At 40.8% G+C, this 23,961-nt stretch overlaps 1 protein-coding gene across 1 annotated transcript in view; it reads right to left on the bottom strand.

Annotated features, from left to right (window-relative positions):
• The window catches only part of pip5k1bb (phosphatidylinositol-4-phosphate 5-kinase, type I, beta b), a 46,878-nt gene that overhangs the window by 5,625 nt on the left and 17,292 nt on the right, over positions 1–23,961 (bottom strand). Inside the window, exons 2-12 of the mRNA XM_084728986.1 lie at positions 23,302–23,402; positions 23,122–23,190; positions 21,961–22,091; positions 18,563–18,680; positions 15,254–15,406; positions 13,834–14,133; positions 5,099–5,301; positions 4,636–4,719; positions 3,009–3,057; positions 2,823–2,907; positions 1,535–1,690 (exon numbers count right to left, since the gene is read on the bottom strand). Coding sequence (XP_084585112.1) covers positions 1,535–1,690; positions 2,823–2,907; positions 3,009–3,057; positions 4,636–4,719; positions 5,099–5,301; positions 13,834–14,133; positions 15,254–15,406; positions 18,563–18,680; positions 21,961–22,091; positions 23,122–23,190 — 1,348 coding nt within the window. The 5' untranslated portion in view covers positions 23,302–23,402. The remainder of the gene's footprint in view (positions 1–1,534; positions 1,691–2,822; positions 2,908–3,008; positions 3,058–4,635; positions 4,720–5,098; positions 5,302–13,833; positions 14,134–15,253; positions 15,407–18,562; positions 18,681–21,960; positions 22,092–23,121; positions 23,191–23,301; positions 23,403–23,961) is intronic.

Genomic DNA, 23,961 nt, shown 5'->3' with positions numbered 1-23,961 from the left:
CGCCCTTGTTTCATCCGGTGTGGTGCTGGCTAACACCCCTTCATATTAGACACAAAGGTCAGACACTGCTGCTGAACGTGAGCATCATCACAAACACTTTCACCTTTTCTCAAACACCTGATTCATTTACCATCATGCACTGGGTCAGAATATGATCAGCCGAAACTACACATCTCTTTTACTGGAATCATACAGAATTCTTTGGATTGTTCCCAGAACCCTTATAACCCTTACAGAACCCTCATACAGGATCCACCTGGAGCTTGTTTAGGGTGTAGATGTAGAACCCTATATACATTGTTATTGCCTAAAACCATTTGTGAAAGGTTCCACCCAGAACCCTCTGTGAGAGGTCCTGCAGAGAATCCCTCTATGCTTTAATGGTTCCACCCTGAGCCCTCTTTGGGGGTTCTATCCAGAACCCGTCCACCTTATAAGAGTAGGGTGCAAACAAAAACCTACCCAGGGGGTTCTAACGAGAACCCTTTGATATTCCATAGGTTTCATCTAGAATCCAACCTTGGGCTTCTATCGAGAACCTTTTTACATTCTGAGGGTTTCATCTCTGTGGGTTCTACTGAGAACCCTTTTATGTTCCAAGGTTTTCATCTAGCACCTACCTCTACTGAAATCCCTTTTCTAGAACCTAACAAGAGAGATCTAAAAATACCCCTTTTATGAGGGTTTCATCTATAACTCTACTGCTGTTTGAGGTTTCTACAAAGAACCTGTTTATATTCTACAGACGAGGCAAAAACACAAAAGCACAGAAAAGTTCCAGATCTACATTTAAAAACACCAATGAGTCAATATTTATATTTTGGATTTTTTAACACCCATGCCTTCACCAATTCTTGGAGAACTCTTCTTTCCAAAACCTGTTCTTAATGGAACCTTTAGTCTCATAAAGAACCCTTGATGAACCCTGTCTTCAAACAAGGTTCTTCAAAAGCAAATGGTTCTGGCTAGAATCTGAGCCTTTCAGGAAGAGCCATTTTGGAGCCCTTATTTCATTCATTGGGCGAGAGGCGGGGTTCACCCTGGACAAGTCGCCAGTTCATCGCAGGGCTCCCCTTATTTCTGAGAGTGTAATAAGAAGGTAGTAGCCTCTGTTTTCTCTCCATTAAAGCCAAACACTGTATTAACCACTGACAGCTTCCCCACGGGGCGGTGATGAGAGGACAACAACTTTATGGCTGAATACAAGTGGCTGTTTACAGGCTTCAAGTGTTTCTAAAAAGCTCTAATAAGCAACAAAAACTAGAAAATTATGAGCTTGAAATTCAGGAGGCAGCTTAGAGAGGGTTATGCTGAGGATGATGGTAACATGGCAAGTGCATTTATGATTAAAATAGTTTAAGTTTTCAGTTTCAAACAAGCTCAATAATAATTCCGGCATTTCTATGGACGTCCCTGACTGTTATCAAACATCCAAGATACAATGACTCATAAACTGTAATGAAACAATTCACAGTGACCTAAAAGTTGCCATTGTCAGAGTGATTTTTTTCTAAAAAGTTGTTGTTTCATGTACCTTGTCCGTCCAGACTGGCCAGACTGCAAGCCCCTCCCAGCCTGTCCCTCCTGTCCTCGTTCCTCTCATCTGCCTGCGATGAAAGGATCTCCTGTGAGGACGACTTCAGAGCCGGGATGGAAGTACGAGTCCTCTTTGAAGGGGAGAATCGAATTGCTGCAGAGCAAAAAGAAGCGTGCAAGTCAAAGAAATAAAAGAAAAACAGAGGAGAGAGAAATATTCAGGGAAGCCAAAGCAGAAAGGGTAAAACAAGAAGATAATTGGCAGAGGTAATGGAAAAAGACCATTATCCTGATTGAAGCAAGGTTCACACACAATGAAACTCTAAAGCTCTGCCTCCAAAATTAGTCATGTAAAGTCATTAAACTGTTAAAATGCACAATGACGATTACACAAGTGTCCCCTAAACCATCCTTATTCTGCCTCCCAAGCAGGGCATGAAATTAAATCCTTTGCTGTCATCTCCCTCTGACGGGACTTGGCGATGGTTAATAGCTCGGCTAAATCCTCAAATCTTTGGCTGAGCCATGTTAATTTCCACAGGGGGGGTCCCACATGCTTGCATAACATCGTTACTATATTTAATTTTAACGTGAAGTTCCAAAACTGATTCCTGGCGTTACCTACAGCCACCACACTGAGAACAGACACTACAGATAAAGTGGTTTAAATGTTGACAGAGGATCAATCATCAGTCTGACGAGTTAAAATGGGAATCAACGTCATCTTAACTTCCTGGAGTAAATAATGGTAATAATAATAATAATAACAGATGGATTCAGACCAAAACCACACTAAAAGCACACTCATGAAAATATTTTGAAGGAGATTTAAAAGAGGATAGGGATCTCCAAACAACAATCTCAATCTGATCTGAATGACTTTGTCACATGATTGCTTATATAACCAACATGAAACCCTTAATTTCAAAGAGCAAAAGTGTGTTATTTAATCCTAAAATTGAATCAAAGCTCACATTTCTGCACACAATAGACCGTGTGCCTCAAAGACAAAACAACGCAAGAAAATAAAACGCTCTTGTTGAATGGGAAGACAATACAAGGAAACAATATACCACTTAATGCAACAAGTGAATTACTGCTAATCTAATAATGTTACAATGACACACAGATGCCCAGCAACAGACAATAAAAAGTCCCTACAGATCGGCTCTTCTTATCTGGCCAGGATTTCCTACTTCCCATTGCTGCCTCTCTTCTTTGTTTGCTTTTTTTTGCATGGGGTACTTTCCCTCCCATATGTGACGCTGATCAGCCTCCAGACTTACGTTGAGTCTTTCTGAAGACCCGTGTGCTCATGAACTTGAGGAAACGGCTGGCATAAAACCCGGGCCGGTGCACCGAGACAGAGTCCTGAGGACAGACGGAGGAGAAGACGTAAGAGTGTGTGTGACCAAATAAAAGGCTCATTCATAAGAGCAGCAGTGTCAAATTTGAGCGGGGAGTCAACTTACGCCATCGTACACCAGGGCTTTCCACGAGTGTTCCAACTTTTTAATGAACCTGGGGAGAAACAAAACAAGAAGACGCCTTGTCACAAATGTATCCGCTTACCCAAAAGCTTCCTCTTTCTGCTTGATCAGACCTGAGAGTCTTCCCCTTTCCTCCTTGACACAACATAAACCAAGTTTATTTTTCACTAAATACACTAAATACATCAAAGTTTGTAAGTGTAGACAAATTGAGTCTATTCATCCTTTCTCCCTGACCCAATCTCACCTCGCCCACTCTCTGTGCATTTGATGCCTTGACCAACCGGGCTGACAGAGACGTATGTGGTGCTTTTAAATTTCCACAAGTTTGAAAGGCCAATGAGCCAAAAGGCTTCCCCCTCTGTTACCTCGATGCTTTTGCTCTCAGGGCAAAAAAAATCAATGTGTAAATAAAGAAGACTGATGGGCCGCTGAGTCTGTTTAAATCATGCTGGACAGAGACAAAGTCTTGAGTCCTTATAGGAGTGTGATAAAGTGGCTTGTAGCTCTTTCCAACAACACAGGGTGATGATTCAACATTAAGAGGCCTTGTCGTAAAGCAAGCATCAATCTTAGCAGTTACTCTGAGGATTATACAATGTTGTCTTACTGAATCCTTTACTATTCATGCACATTTCCTCTTCATTGTCACATATTTACTGGCACTAGCACTTTATAATTACTGTGTATTATAAAATAATTAGTTTATGATTTATATATTGTATCATAGCTGATAAGAGACAATAACAATGACATTTTGACTGAAGCAAACACAAGGAGCTTTCATATTTTGTTGATTTTGGAGGCCCCTGTAGACAAGAGCAGTAGTGCTGCCACTGTAATAACCACAAAATATAACATCAAAAATAAAATGATCAAAATGAATATTCTTTCTAATTGGCTGACATGCTGCTCACTGTAACTTTGTCTGGGAAAATGTAAAGAAAGGCTCTTTCATCTGATTTCAAGGTGATGGCAGCCCAGTGGCAGGCATTAAAAACAATGGTTAATGATTAGTTTCTGTATGACATTATTTTGATGAATATTATATATCATATATGATGCAATTGCATAATTTTGCAATTGATGATTATAGTAACTTATGTACTTGCCTTATGTTGCACTGCATGCGTTATTTTTGTTGTTTTTGTTTAACTCAAAGTGTGATATTTTCTTAAACCTACCCAAGTAGGGTAGGGTTTTTTGTTTCCTAACCTAAAGAAGAAGTTTTGTTGCCTAAATATTTTTGTCCCTGTATTTTGAACATATACATATAAAACTTAAAATTGCATAGTAAATGGTTTCTAAAACAGATAGACATTATTTTAATGCTTGTTAACATTTAATTGTGTAATAATGAAATAACTATTAACTAAAGTTTAATTAACTATAAATTTACCATTTATTAATGCTGATTATTAGTGTTACCTTATTGACTACTGAAGAGACAATTTTACCTGAGACAGGCGTTTCTGTAGATCATAAAGTCAATTTAAATGGGTTTCATGGCACCAAAAGTTAACAGATGAGTAATAATAATAATAAATCTGCATAAGAAATAAAATGGCAGCAGGTTTATGCAGTATAATCTCAAACATCTCATCAGTACCTGTATGATTGTAGAATATCAATGATACCCAGGAAGATGAGCAGCTTTTCTTCTTTGTGTGTTTTGGCAGGGATGCCACCCATCCTAAAACAGAATAAAAACACAGCAGCTGTCAGAGAATAGCTACTGTATTTCTTCTGCAATGCTTGACTGTTCAAATAAACACAATGCGCCTACGCAGTTTTACAAATGTTTTTAAAAGAGGCACTTAAAGTATTATTCATTCGTGTGTGTTGATGTAAATACACTGAACAGTGGCTGTGTTTGTGTTTGTGTAGCCATGGTTATATGAGAGCATGACTGTGTGTACACTACTTGAGTGTCCTGTGTGAGGTTTGAGCGCGGTTGTATAACTGTGTCTGGGAGGGAAAAGGTGGAGATTAAGAGACACACAGAGGCAGAGTGTGTATGCCCAAATATGTGTGCATAATATGTGTGTTTTCCCCCGGCTGAGCCGACTCACGTGTCGTCTGTGGTGAGGGCTTCAGCAGCCTTGCCGTCTCCCTGGATGGACTCCATGGCGGTGGAGTAAAGCACCCTCTGGCCCACAGGTCTCCTCCCGTCGCCCCCTGCCTGGCCCGGATCACCCCCGTCTCTCTGGTTGTGGTCCATGACATGCACACCCAGCAGCAGGCTGTAATCCATGATCTTAAAACTCTCCAGCACCTGTGAGCAAAGCAATGCAACTTTATTTAAACAGCACATTTCTCTCAATCATTTAAAAACAATGGCCAGCAGACCATTTTTCTGACTGTCATTCTCACTTTTTTTGTGGGCAGACCTTAGGTGGAGGCCAAGTAATTCCCTAAACATGTTAACCAACACTAGCTAACAAGTTTCGTTGTTTTTTTCTTAACAGTCGCTGAGGAAAATCCAGGCTCTTCTGACTCTGTACAGTCTCTCACTCTCCAGGAAGGTAAGTGCTACTTGAAAAAGTTCATATAAACCAGCGGGAGCAGACTGGCTGTCCTGTTTCTACAACTGCCATAGGGTTTGGACGAATATATTGGTATATTATTTTGTCATTTTATTTTGCAATTTTAACGCACAAGTGGCAGGCGCTGCGCCACAATGCACTCAGTGACACAGCAAACATCCACCGAGCCTTGATCCATTGAGTGCATTTTATGGAGATAACAAGGCAATTAAAGGTTGTCATAGTTCGTTACGAGAGAAACATGAAATCTAAAATTATTTTTCTTTTTAATAAGGAAAATAGGTGTGAGATGTCAGATGTCCTCAGTTTTTTAGACTGACAGTGGCAGCTGGTATGCAGTAAACTTTCAGTTTTGAGCCATTAATACTTCCTCAGTTATGTGGATTACTACTCTGAGATGATTCATGTTTGCCTCTAGCTTTTCCTTTGTTTTGCCTCCAGCTAACACTGTGATGTGATCATGAAGTCAACACTAAAAAGTTCTACAAAAAACATAATAAAATGAAATAAAATAAATTAAATGTTAAAAAACTGATGCAATGCAAATGCAATAAAATACAGCTAGAGTTCAGTTATAAGTACAAGACGTGCAGTTTTTAAAAGAAATGCATGAGTCCATCAACACAAACTGGATTGTAAGGAGCAGGATATTTCCCATTTTCTATGACCTGTTTGAACACTGAGGAGATTATTCTCCTGGATTTGGACTGCTTCACCTTCAGCTCGCCAACGCTAAATACAGCGTCATCATGGATTTTTTCGGAAAACACATTTTTTTCCCTCAGAAAACACTTTCATCACCCAACACGCTTCAGTGTCTCAAAGGCTGTGAGCTCGCAAAAGGAAATCTCTGTTTAAACCAGTTTTGAGCTAAATAAACAAGGTGTTTCTTCACAGTGAGCCAAGTGTTACACATTGACCTGTCTGAGGGGCCTTTCGCCCAGTTTCCCAGACAGAAACACTGCGACTTTATGCCTCTGAAGTGCTCGAGTAAAGCAGTTGTGGCGAGACAAGGAGAGACAGAGAGGCAGGAGCTTGATCTGGGAATGGGATCAAGGTCAGTGCCAGGTAGTCAGGCTTATCTTATGACCTAGCCTGGGGAAAACAGTTACTGTACTGGTTTATACTTCTTGACTTGAAGAATTAAGTGGAGACAGAGAAAGCATGAATGCATGAATGAAAGGAGACTAAGCAGCGACTGAAAAAAACCTCAGAAAACTCCCATTTTAATGTGTGTATCTTTAGTTGATGAAAAGCCACAAAAGATGTCAGGGAAAGTCAGGCTTAAGAAGAAAAACACAACAGAGACTAAGCCTGATGAAAGGTTTGTCATTATAGTCTTGGTCATTCTCATTTACACCTCATAAATAACACATTCCTGAGCCTAATAGGATTGGAAGCAATAAAAAACTTTTGATATAATCAAAGAGAGCTGTGACCCAGAATCCAGAGAAAACTGGCCTGTTTTTGTTAAGAATGTGAGACCAATAGTGTTTTTGAAGTTGACCTACAAATTCCTCTTATCTTTCTATACATAGGCTGTTTTCAGTGCATGGTCAGGGAAGATATTAGTAGCATTATTTGTAAAATCTAGTTTGCATCTGTAATAGAAACTGCTGATATACAAAGTCATAGTCATGCACATTCATACTCAAACACACACAGGCACAAAATAGACTTAATGACCGACTCAAACAAACACAGGGGCTTTTGTCTGTGCTTTGCCTTTTCCATATCAACGATTTGCATCCCTTCACTCGAACTCCCCCAGCCTATTCAAACAGCAGCCATTTTGAATAGAGCCACGCACACCAGGCTGCCTACAGAAGGCCATTACTGTGCGTCCTGGCCCCAGCTTTCTGAGGCAAACAATCACACCATCACAGCAGAAAGAAAACAGCTGCATTTCTATGGTGGTTTGTGCAAAAGATTTTCTATATGCACGGAAACATATCAGTTAGCGGAGGGGAACTGATCTGTAACTGATCTGGAGTTTGGGTCTCTCCCCTCAGCAACTTGCCCTCTGCTCTCATTTCAAAACGAGGCTCGGTTTTCTCCCGCTGAATAGGAAAAGATAATCCTGACACTCCTGTAGGAAGCAGGCTTTGTCACAGCATCCCCTGATCTTTAGCAAATCTGATGTTTCTCAGTTTATTCCACCCTGAAGCACTCCTCCGCACCCATTTATCTCTGTGCCAGTAGGGCTACAAAGCTCCCCCATAGGGCTCACTGGTGTGCCCCACTTAATGGTGACACTAATACACCGCAAGCTTTCTTAAACGCGAGTGTCTGCTGGGTGAGTCAACCCTCTGCAGACACTGATTCTGAGTCCAGTTACAATCACAGGAATGTTTCTGCTGAAGTATGCATCTATAATTCATGAGTGTAACATGCAACCCATGATACGACGCATTAGATTAGGGACATACGATTTTTGATTTTTGTCACTTATTCAGACTTATAAAGGCATAAAGACTTTTTCTAACAGCAACAATATTTTCTGGTTTTCTTACTTCTCTCTGATAGTAATCTGAATATCTTTGACTTTGCACTGCTGGTGGGACAAAACAAGACACCTGAACAAATCTTGAACATTTTTCACTATTGGTCAGGGGTGTAATCTACTTAGATACTTTTAGAATCATAACAGTATCATCGCAATTTAGTAAGCCTATAATCTGAATTAATATCCAAATCTTTCATCAGCATTTTTGTGGCCAATAAGGATATCCGACTGCAAGCCAATGAAAACCATGACACATGGACGAGGAAAAAAAAAAGCAAAACGCTGCAGCAGACACAGATTTGAAGATCTGGAAAAACATAGACCCTCTCAGTTGAATGCCTACTATAATGCATTAAACATGAACAGCTAAAAAAGTAACTAATAGTAACTAACTAACTTTCGGTTCTCTTTCCACCACTGATATTTACTGACATTAAATAGACAAAATAATTGGTTGATTCAAATAGCTGATAAAAGAAAACAATCATTAGTTGCAGCCCCTGACCTGTGTAATGAATAGATTTTAGTCATGTGTAGTGAATCTGGGTAAGGATCCTACTGACTTCTGGCTGCAAGGTCAGGGCCTTAGAGTGAGAGAAGCCATTGTTGTCACAGGATCCCATGGCTCAGAAGGGGAGGGGGGGGCATACAGTAAATGGCTGTTTATGATTGGCTACACTGGTTGCTATGCATTCCATTATCGTCAAACGACCAAGAATGGCTGCCTACATTGTTTGAATCATTATTTCTGGACTTGTTTGTATAGGAAATCAAAGGACTACTACATCACCAGGTCTCAAACAGAATTAGACAGTGCATGGATGTCAATTGGCCTGGGAGGCCGAGGTCTCACCTGTCAAACATGTAGTATGAACAAGACTGTCTCAACAGCTTGACATTATGAGCGGCATCACTATCATCATTTTTCCGACTCACAGACAGCTACTAATGCAACAGGGACATGATGCTCTTCTCTGATTCAAAGCACACACGCAGCCAGCATCAGAACAGCACAAACACACACTCACTCTACAATAAACTCTCTCTGTCTCACTCTCGCTGTACAGTAGAGATCAAATGAATTATTAATGCCTCGTGTTGTTTTGGCATTTGGGGAGTATCAGGGGAGCTGCAGAGTAATGGAGAGCGTATACTTAAAAGGAAGAAAGTGTACCCTGCGAGTCACTAGAAGTGTCCCATATAGCAGAAATATCTCATCCACGCTCATCCTCCTTTTAGTTTCATTGTTCTGCCTTCTGCTTCGACTTAACTCTGATCTCCCACATTCCTACTGAACAGAAATCACAACACTCCAGACTGGAAAAATAGCTAAAATTTGTTTTTCTGCGGCCTCCCCACACGTACTTTCATAGGACAACAGTCCCCTTCCACTTCCTCATTCCCTCCACGCCCCTCACCCCCTGTTGCTTGGCTTATGCCGACCCCTCCTCTGTGTTTTGGTCCACAGCCTCTCCTGGGGTGATGGGGTTAGCTGCTTACTCATGGAAATGGACAGCGATTCTGCTTAGAGGGCACTTTGCTTCCCGCTCAGGAGGCGAGCGCAGGAAGCCATGACAATAACAAACTGTACAGCATAGAGTCTCTAACAGCAGCTGCTAAACAGCCTCACTTACATAATACACACACACACTCATACCACACAACGCCATATACTATATACATACAATATGTGTCACACAGAGGCCTGTACATGCACACGTAGCGAGTAGATGGTGCAGGCCTGGTATGCGTTTGGCCAAGGTTGTAAATGTAAGTTAATGTTAAGGAAGCACTGACTTAGCAAAAGGGGAGGATGTCATTCTGGCTGCAATCTGCTTAAGAAAACATAAGAGAGGACAAAATAGAGGACACTGGCACAGTCAGCATATTTGTTAATGATTATAAGAAGAGACCATGACCTGAGGAGATCACTTCAAGTTCCTCTGAGTTTCTGGTAAACTTACTCTGACCAAAAGTCACAAGTGTCAGGTTTGACTAAAAAAAAGTGATCAAGATACTGTTTGACTTCAAAGGTGGGAAAGAAACAGTTGTTCACAGCTGTTTACACACTTTGCCTGGATGGATACTCCACTCCTCCGAAAGAGCAATACTGAAAAACAAACTTATTTACTTATTTACTCTAGCACAAAATGGAAGTCATGTCATTTCATGTGTAGCAGTGTTGTAGTCGTAGACCAGCGTAGACCACCTAGACCAAGACCACGATGAGACTAGGACTTTTCTATTGGCTCTTTTGGCCTTGCCAAGTCAAACCATGCTGCACTGACTTTTAATGCACAGTTGTACCCAAGATGGACCTTCTCTGGAGTGGGGGCAAAGCACATCGGACCCCCTCGCCAACTACGGCCAACCTGTTATGATGCCCCTTTCTCCCCCTCAAACAAGCATGTGTTGCGAGATTCTACTTACTTATTTTCAGGTCTCTGCTTTATTCTATTGTTTCATGTTTGCTTTCAGCTGGATAGAAGTCATGTGAAGTTACTGTTAATGAAAACATTTCCTGATTTTGCTGCTTTATAATAAAAGCTTTTAGTTAACAAAATAATGTCACATATCTACCTTTCTCACCCTAGTGAGGGAGTGTTGGAGTGTCACTGCTAACATTACCTAACATTGATGTAATTATTGATGTAACTATACAAGGTATATAGCTTTATGTTGCCTGTCTCGTCATTATTTATCACAAGCAAAAACATAACTTAGAAGAAATCTACATACTGCTATGTGTTCTTTGTGATTTAGGTAGACAAATGTATTACAGTAGATTTGGCTGACATCTGCTCCCAGAGAGCCACAGCTTCTTCTCCTGTCTCCACATTCACTTTGTTGGAGTGTGTGAATGAGAGTAATGATGTTGACAAATAAATCAGACAATACACAGGCAGTTTGGTGATATCCCAGCAGCTGTGTTCTTGACAGATCTTGAAATAAAATCTGAGTCTTCTTTGTCTGAGACCAATCGAGACAGTGCAGTTGAGAGAGAGAGAGAGAGAGAGAGAGAGAGAGAGAGAGAGAGAGAGAGAGAGAGAGAGAGAGAGAGATCTTGAGATGGTGTTGAGACCAAGGCCAATCTCGAGAACTACAACACTGATGTGTAGCATAAAAGAGAAGAGAAGAGAAGAGAAGAGAAGAGAAGAGAAGAGAAGAGAAGAGAAGAGAAGAGAAGAGAAGAGAAGAGAAGAGGCTCTGTTACTTAACAGGCCAAACTAAATATACCCGCAGCATCACACTGTTCATTACTGCTAACTCCCCTCCATGCGCCATCAATCACTGTTTGGCGATAAAACCATCAAGGTGCTTCTATTCCCATACACTAAAAATTGAACCATTGAGGCTGAGACTGGTGTAATGGAAGTCATTAAGTTGTTAGCTGAATGGTGCCATGCAGGGTTGCCAGGTCTGGCCGGTCAGCCGGGCCCAGCAGGAAGTCTGGCAGGAACTCTTTCTTTGTGATCTCTGGGCTTCATCTGATATACTGAGCCACACTTACAGTAACATCCTGGTCAGATTCCAGGTTGAATTTCAGAGTATGGACCCCATGGAGGAACAGTGTGTGTGTGTGTATGTGCAGTTACTGCATGTCAAGCAGAACAAATGGGATTACAACACAGGGGGCTTTAGGCCCATCATTAACCAACCACTATGAGGGTAAAACACATTCAATTAGTGTCTAGAGGCCACATTGTCATCACTCATAAAGCTATTCCAAGAGGCCAACCACTCTGTTCACATAAAGAACAAGGTACAAATGTCACTGCACAAATACATATACAGTTTGCTGAGGAACCACCCCAAAATAATTAGTCTACAGTTAGACAATTCAATCAATCTGTGTTGAGAAGTACAGAAAAAACATTGACAGTTGCATAAGCAGTGACAGATGTACTATACTTTGTTTGTAGGTAATACCTAATTTTAAACACCAGTCCCTTGATGAGCATTGATAGTTGAAGCAATCAGTAAAATTACATGCTGCAGTCCATATCGTAATCAAGAGAACACACAGACAAACATGTAAAACAGACAACAAACAGAAACACAAAACACCAGCAACTCAAGAATCAAATAATAGCCTACCTAGTTAGTGTCATGTTTGTATAAACAGTGGTTTAAAATCCTGAATCTGCTTTAAAGAGCAGATCGGATATTCCAGAGGGCCGTACCTTTGATTGAGAATGCAGGAAGTCTATCAGTGTCTAAGTTTCTTCCTGACGTACCTCAGGTGTTAGTGGCAGTATAGTTAAGTCTAGTTATGAACATATATTGAAAAGGGTGGAGCTAGATGGTGGATACATTTAAATATAAGTGTGAGGTTACAGTAATTAATGAAATTCTAAATACTGAGGAGATTATACTTAAGAATATTGTTATGATGAAAACTCAGTGGTTTCTTGTCTTATCTGTTAGTTTGGAGGCAGCAATAGTGGGCATTTTTTTCTGCCCCCAAAATAACAGTATCATCAGTGTACATCTGCAAATCAACATTCCTGTGCAACATTCAGAGATATCACACATTAAACAACAAAGGTCCAAGCACTGATCCTTGTGGTTTGCCCATTTTACCGTCACTGCATGAATTAACTGACCAATGGTGGCCTGTTGACTCTACATCCCCCTGCATCTCTGCAAAACCACGACAACCACGTAACTCTATGGCATATCTCAGTTGTTATTGTAGAAGCACAAGAAAAGCAAATCAGAAAAATCAGCTGTTATGTTCTGGTTCTTTTGCTTGTCAAAGCCTGGAGGCTTGTTCCTTGCCTACAATTGTGGTTCACAAAATACATCAGCAAAATCTGAAAATGTGTTATACATGGTCCTGCAGTTTTCACTGTGAGGCTGTTTCCACAACAGTTTCTCTGGCACTGATTTAATAGTCATAGACAAAAAGTATATTTAATTCTGAAGTCTGGGCTATTTCAGATGACTACTTTTGTATGACGTTGTTTGTTTTCATGTACTGGTGGATCACCGGAGCACAGTTCCCCAGCAGACAGTCTCCTGGCCTGTGCGCTAAAATAGAGAAGAATGCAAGCCTTTAGATTGGAGGACTATGTTTGGATCGAGCTCTGAGTCTCTCACGCTACCAGGATCATGTCTTAATCACATTCAGTGTTTGTAGAGCCGTCATGTAGTGAAACATAGCAGCACAGTGACGGGAGAACAGAGCCCTGGGCAAACCGAAAGCTTAGACTGAACACACAGTGGAAACACATTGGCAAACACATGGAAATTTCTCCTCTCAAAACAATTTGTCCCATCTAAGACGCACACACACACTGTCCTGGACTACTACACAACATGGTTAAGTTATGCTTATTATGTGTTGAAGCTTACATAATCAGCTCCAAGAATGAAAGGTCACAACATCAGCAACTATGTTCCTTCACTCCAGAGAATTCTCAGGTTCAAAGGAATCTGCTCTAAGTTGCGATATGGCACATGACATAATGTCCATGTGGGGCTTTGCTGCACACAGGTCACAGTGTTTTAGTGAAGGAATGAAGGCATGACAATGTAACAGAAATGGCCTTTTGAAGTAAAGTATTTGGTAATGAAACAAATATTGGCTGACTTCCTTGTGTGTCACACAGCTTCCTTTTGTGAAATAATAGTGACCTTCCTGTTGTGACATGATTTTGCCATTTCAAAGCCACTCCAATGAACAGAGACAAGAATAAGCACACACACATACACACAATCACTTGCTCCACACACCGCTAAAACCACGTACCCGACAGTCTCTCTGAAGGGTCTTCATGAGGTTGTTGTACGTCTCTGCGTCAAAGTAAAGCCCCTCTTCGTGCATGTCCTGGAAGTCCAGGTCTTTGTATGTTGGACAAGACTTCTCTCGCTCTTTCCTGGACGCTCGTCTTTTGTAGGTGGATCCCTTCAGGTCGTACTTGTAATGCATTTTGACGGAGCGCGGCAGCACATTGTTCATGACCACCAGTCGGATGTTGATGCCGCCAGACTGGATGCAGTAGAGTCCGTAGAACTTGGGCAGTAGTGTGCGTGGATTCTGGTTCAGGTTCTATGAAGTGAAGGAGAGTTGAAGTTGCGGTGCAGGGACCAGGATCAAAACACACAAAAATAATCAAATTGATTTGGACTGCACTTTTACAATTGGGAAGCTCTGAATGATAAAAAAGGTTATGTTGCAACATACTTGATAAATATAATAGGTTTTTAGGTATTTATGTGATTGCATAAAACCACATACTACTTTGTTACTGTTTTCCTTCAAGAAAATATAATTTCAGCATTTGGCACTGTTTTAAAACAAATATAATTATATTATACTGTAGACTACACATTTTCAATTCTTATTACAAGCAAGATTTAGAGCTGTTTGTTGGCTCATTTATCTTCAACGGTCCAAAGAATTGGAAGTTAGAGGCAATATTGATACGAGGGAGGTGCAGTAATGTGGGTGAGCCTAACAGGGCTGGGCCCACACACTTCTATACAATTGGCCCACCAAACATGATTGGGAAAACATAAATTTCTCAACTTTTATTTTTAATAATTAAAAGTAGCATTTAAATACACAGTAAAGACTGAAAAATGTAAATCACACCATTTGTTAGGCTACTACCATGTGTGAAGCCTGGACCAATTACAACAGGCCATTTTAAGTTTTCAATAAACTTTGACTTTTGGACTTTATAACACTCTGGAGTTACTGGAAATGTTTGCAGATTATTTTTGGGGCTTTTAACTATTTATTTGATAGGACAGCTTGGAACCAAATCCATGGCCCGCTGCAGAGGACCCAGCCTCTGTACATGGGGCGTGCACTCAACCAAACCCAGCTACCAGGGCACCCAAATGAATGAAACTAAATCCTGGTGTGTGCCTGGTGCATGGGGTCTTAAAATGAATTTACTGTACAGGAGTGAATAAGTGAGCAAACAATCAAATGTTTGACTGTATATGTAACCACTGTGTCCTCAATCTCCTTAACTGAGACAGTTTTCAGTCAGAGGATGCCCTATGACTGAAGCAATGAGAATGTTCATTGCATCTCATTTATGCCACTTAAGTGTCTGATGAGTGATCTCTTCAGATTTAATGCTAAAAGGGGTGTAGACACATATTTATCATTCAGAAGTGGAGTTTTTTCCACTTCATCAGGTGCTGGAGAGTCTCACCATGTAGTATCCAGGTAGCAATCTCTGTAGGAATTTGGCCTCTTTGTGCTGGACGGTTTTAATGATGAACTCATCATCGCTGGTTAGGTAGAAGAGAGAGCCGCTGGCCCCCGGGTTGGTCAACTCAATCAGAGGTTCATTTACCAGAGAGTACTGAGGAAGGAGACACATAAACAAACCAGTTTAACATTTCACATGAAAGAGAAAACAGCATCATTTGGAGCATATTCAGATACAGACAGTACTAAAAATATAATCCATAGTACAGAATAAATAAAAAAAAAAAACAGTTAAACTTCATATGGAAAACATTATGAAACAAAGATGCTGCAGCACAGACGTCTTTTGTTTATTTAGTGCTGGAGGAAAAAGAAAAACTGTAGTAAATCTTCACACACTGTAGGGTATTTACAGTAAATCTTGTGATACAAAAGCACCAGGTTTCTGTTCTGTTGTTTGTGTTTTTGTGGTTTCATGCACAATGTGACCAAAAATTATGTGAACACCCAGACAAAGTGCACAGCCAGATATTACATCTTTATACGATTGCTGAACGTGTCATTCCAAAATCATAAATATGCTGCTTCTGTATAATAGCCTTCACTCTTTCCATCCATTTTAGAACCTTGCTGAAGGCGTTTGCTCCCATTCAGCCACAAGAGCATCAATGAGGTAAAACCCTGATGCTGTCTTGTTAAAATTCACCCTCAAGGTATGGGATGGGAGGGTCGACGTCAAGGCGCTGTGCAGGCCAGTTAAGTTCTTTTACATCAAACAAAGAAAAGCATTTCTTCTTCCTAAGTCACACCTTTTTTTGCTTTGTGTTCGAATAACAGTCGAGCAAGCTTTGTACCTCTGTCAACTTTCTCCTTTAATATTTCTTGTACTTAGATATGCTATGGGCTAGGCTAGTCTATGTTGAAAAGAAAACCAAATATTGGACATGGTTAAAAGATGTTGCTGGGGGATCTAACTATCCAACCATATGCCACATCCTAAATTGGCTAATGTTAGCAAACTGCTATCAAATTAGGAAGCTAATCTCAAGCACCCAGGAAGGGCACTGGACTTTGAAGCTAATTTGACGTAGAGGCCAAACTGTGTAATGACAACATCAGGTGAGTGTGAAGCTTATCTGTGTTCTAAACTTCTATTGAAATCTACAGACATTTGAGTCTTGGTGCTGGCAAACAGGCAAACAAGCCCAGTAACAAGGACAGAATCATAAGCTCCTGCAGCTGAGGGCGATAAGGAGCAATTACTGCTTATGCTGCTTCTCAAAAAAAAAAAAACCCTCCAAAATGGATACAGAGCATTCATCCCAACGTGTGAGAAAGAGACTGTGGGAGCAGCCAACTGAACAGAACAGCTAGATGTTAATCAGTGCGTTATGAGAGCAACCTGTTCAGAGAGGAGAAACACTGGAGGCATTCCACTCTTCCTCTCCAAAGACTCTTCCACTGATGACCGTCTGCAGTCACGATGAGTTACCAGCACAACCACATCCGCAGTTTATTGCATTTGCATTCAGGATACTGAAAAAGTGTGTGCGTGCGTGTGTGCGTGTGTGTGTGTGTGCGTGTGTGTGCGTGTGTGTGTTCTCTCTTTTAATTAGTCTCTGCTGTGTTGCCTCTGTCTGAATGAATTCATCATCACCTCAAGGACATCAATCATGAGTACATCCTCTAAGCTGCTGTGCCTCATGCCATCCTCCCTCTGCCGCCTTGAAGTTACACTTTTGTCTCTGTCTTCGTTCCAGAGCCTTTTGTCTTTCACTTATGCAGAAACACATTTGCATTCAAGAACAAGAAAGCAGCTGGTGATTTTTTAAAGGCTTGGAGGCAGACAGAAAATAGAAAAATGGCGTAATAACATGATAAAGCCCAAACAAGATTACATTAAATCTAATTTTGTTCCAAGCAAGCAGTGTATGTGTTAAGTAGGGATGAATAAGGTAACAAGGTGTACTCTTTGGTGAGCAGCAAATTAAATCAGCAAACCTGATAGCATGTATTGTAAATAAATAAAAACTTTGACAGGAGTGTTTGACCGTGCCTTGTAAGTGACATTCAACATTGACGTCTTCAGAGAATATTTTCACAGATCTTTTCAAAAACATTACTCTCCCTTTCTCACCATCTATTTCTCAGTCTGTGTTTGTGTGGGACTCTGCTGGGAAATCACAGAATCATCTGCTGATGTCATTCAGCACTGGGAGCTGGTGAAAGCTGTTGTAATGAGGGCACGCTCCGTTAGCTCAGTCATTACCTCCGATATCTTCACTGCCCCGATGTATTGCCTCAACATCATCCTCCAATCCTGTCTTTCCTCAGCACAGATGGTGTGTGGCATCACTCGCCCACTACTCAATAAAATACACGTTGAATTCTGTCACAATTAAGTACGCACTGAGGTGGAAGATTAATGTTCAGTCAGTGAGAAGTAATTCAGGAGAAAGGGAACCAGCAGGCTGTTGTCTCTTGCTTATGGCTGTTTCCTATTTCTATTTTTGACCTGTGCATGTATAGAAACAGTAAAACATCAGATTCAAGTGTTCACAGGGACAAATAAATCAGCTACAGAGCAGAAAGGTGTAGTTGAACAGAGTATGCTTATACCACAAAAAAAGAGAAATTTAAACAAAGAATAAATGTGTTGTTGGAGATACACTGATAGACAGAACTTTTCTCTTTTTGGATTTGGCATCCATAGCTGACCTAGGGTGACTCAAGTCTAACCACCAGCAAAGGACAGGATGCCAAACCATAGATGAAGGCTAGTACACACATTTTAGTTGATGAAATATTGAAACTTTTTTTTTTTTTTTTTTTTGGTGCATAGCCTGCACATTTTTACAAACAGAGAATACACCTACAACAAATCAGAGCAATTAATCCACAAAAGCTTTAAGCACAGCTGTCTGTTCTTCTTTGAAATACTTGATACTGATGTGATAGTGGATTCAACAAAACATTCCACATAAACAGTAGCCATCTTGGCTGCAGTTGGAAATGCGTCAACAATGCTTCTCTGTACAGTCATTTATCAAACCTGACCCATATTAGATATACGGTTGATTGGTCCTATCCACATCAAGTTTGCTAGAAATCTTTCTGAACTGACACATCTAGGTGAATTTGATCTGATGTTTCAAAGTGTGCTTCTTCAGGCGTAAATTTGTGTATTCTTGATTTGATTTGACCAGCCAACACTTCCTTCCCACACCCACACCTGCATGACATTTTGCAAATTATTCGGTAATCATGCAAAATCATGACCAGATTAGTCTCAGTCGTGTTTTAGTCTTACCAGGTAGTCATCTGGTTTGATGCCAAACAGGTCCCTGAAGTAGCGGAAGGCCAGCGGGGCGTAGGTCTTGAAGCGGAAGTCAGGATAGTGATGTGCTGGGGTCAAGTTGCTTCCCTCACTGGGATGTGCAATGAATATACCAGCAAGCCAGGAAACAAAAGCATATAACGGTATATTAGATATATCATTCAAACACTAAAAACATTACATAAGTAAAACACTCAAAGTCAGTGTCATTAACGCAGTCATTCTCCTACCAAGGATCTCATGCAGGCAGCACCGGGGGGAAAGTGAAGCCTAACACCTAATTTTTGCACCCAGGTATCTAGGCTATTGACTCCCAGTAAGTGTATCAGTGGGCCCTTGTAATGTACTCCACCCATGTGCATGAACAGGCTTCAGTAAAGTCATCTATGGGAACCGAGATTCATCAGTATTGTGGTCACAAACTGACCTGTATAGAGTTCTTCGCCTGGAGACTGACGGTGGCTCTGATTACTTGATCTAAACAATACCACACAACACATGAGCCTCAACTCTGAGAGGGCGAATGGGAATAGTAAAAAGGTGAGAATGAAAACAGCAAAATGACCTGCATTTTTTGTTGCCTTGACAGTTAGACCTGACATTCTCAGACAGGCCTCAAGAAAACCTGTTTCGTAACTCGTGTCCAAACAGAACACCATGACAAAGGAGTAAGAGGGTTAGCATGAGTCAGTCGTCAAATCTTTCATCAAATAAACTCATTGAAATCAATCACAATGACCCTGAATCTACAAGAAGTAGGTTAATAAAGGTTTTTGTTTTCCAGGGCGCCTCCAAATCTGGTTTAGATTTGTAGGACTTGGATAGTTTTCAGGGTAAAGAGGCTACGGTGTTGTTGTTTTGTGCTGGTACCATATTCAGTAATTGGATACAGGCAACAGTCAGGCCCTGCTGTGCAACACTATACCTGTGATTACTATACAATGAAATCTGACTGCTCTGTTTAGCCAGTGATGGCAACAACAACAATTATCTATTATCAGTGACTGACAGTCCATCATCGCAATGCATGCATCGCATGGATACCATTTAGCAACAAACAGCACCTGGAAATGTTTCATTCAGTCTAATCAGAGAGCCATCTATGTGCGTGCGTCTGCCTGGTGAAAGGTGTGTGCTGGTTGTCATGTTGTGAGAAACAAAAAACTGTGTGTGTGTGTGTGTGTGTGGGAGTCAAAGTGATCTGTGACATCTCCAGCCATCCAAAACTAGACTGACAAGACAAACAACAGTGGAAAAACCTCCAGGGAGGACCAACAGCACGAGGAGGAAGAGAAGGAGAGGAGCAGTTAGAGGGAGGGAAACAATAAAAGTGTTGGAGAGCAGCCTTCATCACTCAGCCACTCTCTCAGGATACTCTGTCAGTGACAAGAAAGAGAGGGGTTTGTGCTTGTGGACTATTACAGAACAGAAAAGAAACACTCAGAGAAACCAACAGAATAAAGAGGGAAATGGTTATGTCAGATGGCAGATGTAAGACATCAATTTTCCCTCCCCGCCGTTTTATTTTGTTTGTTGTGTCTTGTGTAATTTTTAAATTTTTTTTTTAAATTTTTTTTTTTTAATTCCTGCCGGCTTTTCCAGTGAAAAGCTGGACCTGAAGATGACTACAACTTTCATTTTATGTCATCATTAAGTGAAAAGGCTTGACACTGGGTGCAGATTGAAGATGATATAACAAGCTTGCTTTCATCTTTTGTACTTCACTGCCTCAGCAAAGCTAAAGGAAGTTTTTAAACACTCATCACTGTAGGGCCAACACCAACGAGCAATGTTTGGCTGTTGCTGAGGAGCAGGACAGTAAATGTGCGTGCTAAGAGTGGCTTTGCATAAACAATACAGAGTTTGCATATCCTGGTGCTGAATCTCAAAAGTAAACCACAAAGTACTTCCTAGCAGGACTCAAATTCTCTTCCTGAAGCTTCAGAATTAAAGACAGTCTTGGATGAACCATGTATTTGGCCACACATGTAAAAATAACTAGCCATTAGCCATCTTTTCCTTGACTGGCACTTATTAACTCTGAATTTCCAGAATAGGCCATACAAAGCACATTTTTAAGGGTGTGAAATTCAGCTGCACAAGATGTCAACAAACAATTATTTTGCTATGTAAAGACATAGTGGAGTTACGGTATTCTGAGCAGAGAATGACGTCACACTCCTTATCTGTTTATCATGAATGCGATTCTTTTTCTGTCTTCTGCAAGTCCATTTTCGACAATGGCAGCCTGGCGAGCAACTTTCTCATATTACAGCCAACAGTACACTAAATATGTTTCTGAAAACATTTTAGGCAAGAAATAGGCGACAGAGTGACAGAATCTTGTATTTGATCCATATTTGATCAGCACTGCCGAGTTTCACAGTTTTGTGTTGAGTTTCGGGAGTCTCAGTCAACAACCAGAGCCAAAATGGCAGCCGTCCATTTCCAATACTATTTCTTGCTGTACAGCTTAATGTTACGCCTTTGATCAACACTGCCCAGTTTGCCAGTTCGATCTGATCTGATTGATTTGACTCTTTTGAGAATCTCCACTGGAAGCCAGAGCCAAAATGGCAATCATGTCACAATATATCTCGTATTACAGCTAAATGGTACAAAACAGCTGAAGTACATGTTCGAGCATCAGCTGTTAATCTATGTGTAAATACATGAGTCACGCTTTCAAAGAATTCCTGGGTCTGTTTTGGATTATAGGAAATGTTTATTGAAGCTGAAGACAGCCTGAGATGATGGAGCGGCCCCACACTGACATATGTTTTGCACTGTGGCAGTAAGAGGCGCACAGTAAGCTGATTTTACAGTTCTTGGCAGGATTATCCACTAGAATAGTTTTATCCCTGCATCATGACTTACACTGGCAAAATTCACTTTGTTGATAAATGATGATGGTGGTAGTTTGTGGTAGCAGCAATTTCTTTTGGACTGGATGTCCAGCGCCTGCACTTTCCATTGAGCGCAATTAATAATAACTTTAATACAAGGCCCAGACATATAATATTTGAGGGGGCAGACTGGCAAAGCTTAGTCTTTAGTCGCTTTCCATTCATTCACTGTGCAGAGACAGGAAACTGTCACAGCCAAGTAGCAGTCTGTTACCACCTACACATAATCTGTTTTTATGAAGCAGCTCTCTTATTCACTGGTTCTTGTAGACCAGTAGCCTTGAGCTTATGCAAAAGTCTGGCTGTTATTTTGTTGGCAACCTGCAAACCACTGCTACACTAATAATGTGTACTGTATGTTGAATGAGTGCTTCAAAAATGGACATTATAGAAGACGTCTTGCTGTGTATAAACGCTCTGTGCGTAAGCATGAACATACAGTATGTCTGAGTGGGAAGCACTAACCTGGGCAGAAAGACGCTCTCCACCACATAGAAGTCTTGCATAAGCACGTCTCTGTCAGGCTTGGAGGTGAGGTTGCCAACTGTGTAGCCAATACCGAGCTGAATGGCCCCCTTCAAGGCTGATGACGTGGTCTAGATGGGAAAAATAGAAAAGAAAACATTACATTACTCAGGCTGTTAGAGCATACTGTCACTGCTATTCCTGTTACATACAGTACATAGCCCTTTTATTTTGAGGCATTTTTATATTTTAATTTACAGATCCACTTTAATAAAACAAGTTACACACAATTCACAATTCAAACTATGGCAGATGGCGACAAATCAGGACAGCAGGCCACAATATAAGATTTTCACTATATGACTATTGTTGACAAAATAATTCATTCATATCTATGAAAATGTTGAAAAAAGATAATAGTATCAGTCAAATTCATCTTTGTTTATCACCTTTGTTTATCATGTGTTTAGGGAGGTGGAGAGAACGTCTGTAACCATAACTGTATAAAACATGCACAAAATGCAATTACACTTAAAGGATAGTGAAAAGGTGTGTGGAGAGACATTGGGGGAGAGAGACAAAGCGAGGATGGAAAGATTTATGAGCATACATTATGCTTAAGAGGTGCTGGATTATTTACACAAAATTACCACATGTATTATTAACATAATTCAAAACCAGGTCCAATAACAGTTGAGCAAGCTTGGTACCGTGGACTAAAAAGGGTGGGACACAGGAATATTAAATATCTTAAATATACTAGTAGCCACCACAAAAAGACATTTGACTGGCTTTTAGTCCCAACCTGAACAGCCAATGCTGAGAGTCTTTTGATGGTGACATCTTAAGAAATGCTGCCATAAGCAGTGACGTCTAAAGCTAAGAAAAAAAAAAAAAAGGAAAGAAAGAAAACAAGTGTGACCAGCATTTGACTGATTTCTGGCAGCCAGCCCTGGCAGGGGTCAGGACATAATGTGCTGTAGAAGGACATTTATAAGGACTCATGTGACTCAGACTCAGAAGTAAAGACCTTTTGGACTTGTTGGTTCTAAACAGTGGCATTCCAAAATAAATGTTATGCAAGCAGGTTCACATTCATCTTAAGAGGCACATAAAATCAAACACAGGGAGACTTGCTGTATGAAGAGTCAGACTTTGTACCTTTTTGTACGTTTTCTCTCTGCTCGTGCTCCATGGCCCTCCCATCCCGTTTTCCGTCGTGGTTGACATCTGAAAGAGACACAAAGGGCTACCTAAAATTACTGGTACAAATTTCACGACTTAAAATTAAAATTTCTATCATGAACATGGTGACTAAAAAAGTCAACAGCGTGAACTTACCTTGCTTAATGAGCTGTGCCCGACAAACAGCAATCAGGGCGACATCCCTTGATTATGAGCTTGAGTGAACATCGGGAGGTTTGGATCTGTCAGGGGACCCTCTGCAAGAGAACAAAGTTATTATTACACAATCAAAAAACCAGGGCAAAAAAAAACGCTCACAGCTGCCGCTAAAGTGAAGCTGCTGGAGTTAAGATGTGACAGGCTGACGGGAGGAAACGTGTCCACCAGCAAAGACTCCTCGATGAACTGCGATACGTTTGAGGGCATTTTAATACCATCACTCTCCTGTTAATCTGTGTCTGATAGGACAGGCAGTTTAGTTCATTTCTAAAGTCTCACTGTTGAACTGGCCTGCAGCATGAGCTCTCTGCTTTGACAGTCACTCATGACTAATGAAATGTTAATGTATGCATGTGTAATAACCATCTCAACTCTTCTTGTTAGTCCTGTTGTGGAGAACAATGCAGACCTGATTGAAAGTTTAGCTGTTGCTTTACAAACACAGTGTAGATACAGAGAGCACACAATGCTTAAATATTTACAGGCATCCTCCTCCTCATCATCATCGCTGACCTCTTTATTTTCATAATTCCTTCCATATTTCAGGTCATGAGCGTGTGTGTGTGTGTGTGTGTGCTGGATAAATAACACCTCATA

This window comes from Lutjanus erythropterus, chromosome 10 (genome assembly GCF_056507025.1).
Source record: "Lutjanus erythropterus isolate fLutEry1 chromosome 10, fLutEry1.hap2, whole genome shotgun sequence".
NCBI lineage: Eukaryota > Metazoa > Chordata > Actinopteri > Lutjaniformes > Lutjanidae > Lutjanus > Lutjanus erythropterus.
The sequence above is the reverse complement of the archived record's forward strand: the minus strand, read 5'-3'. Positions and strand labels throughout refer to the sequence as shown.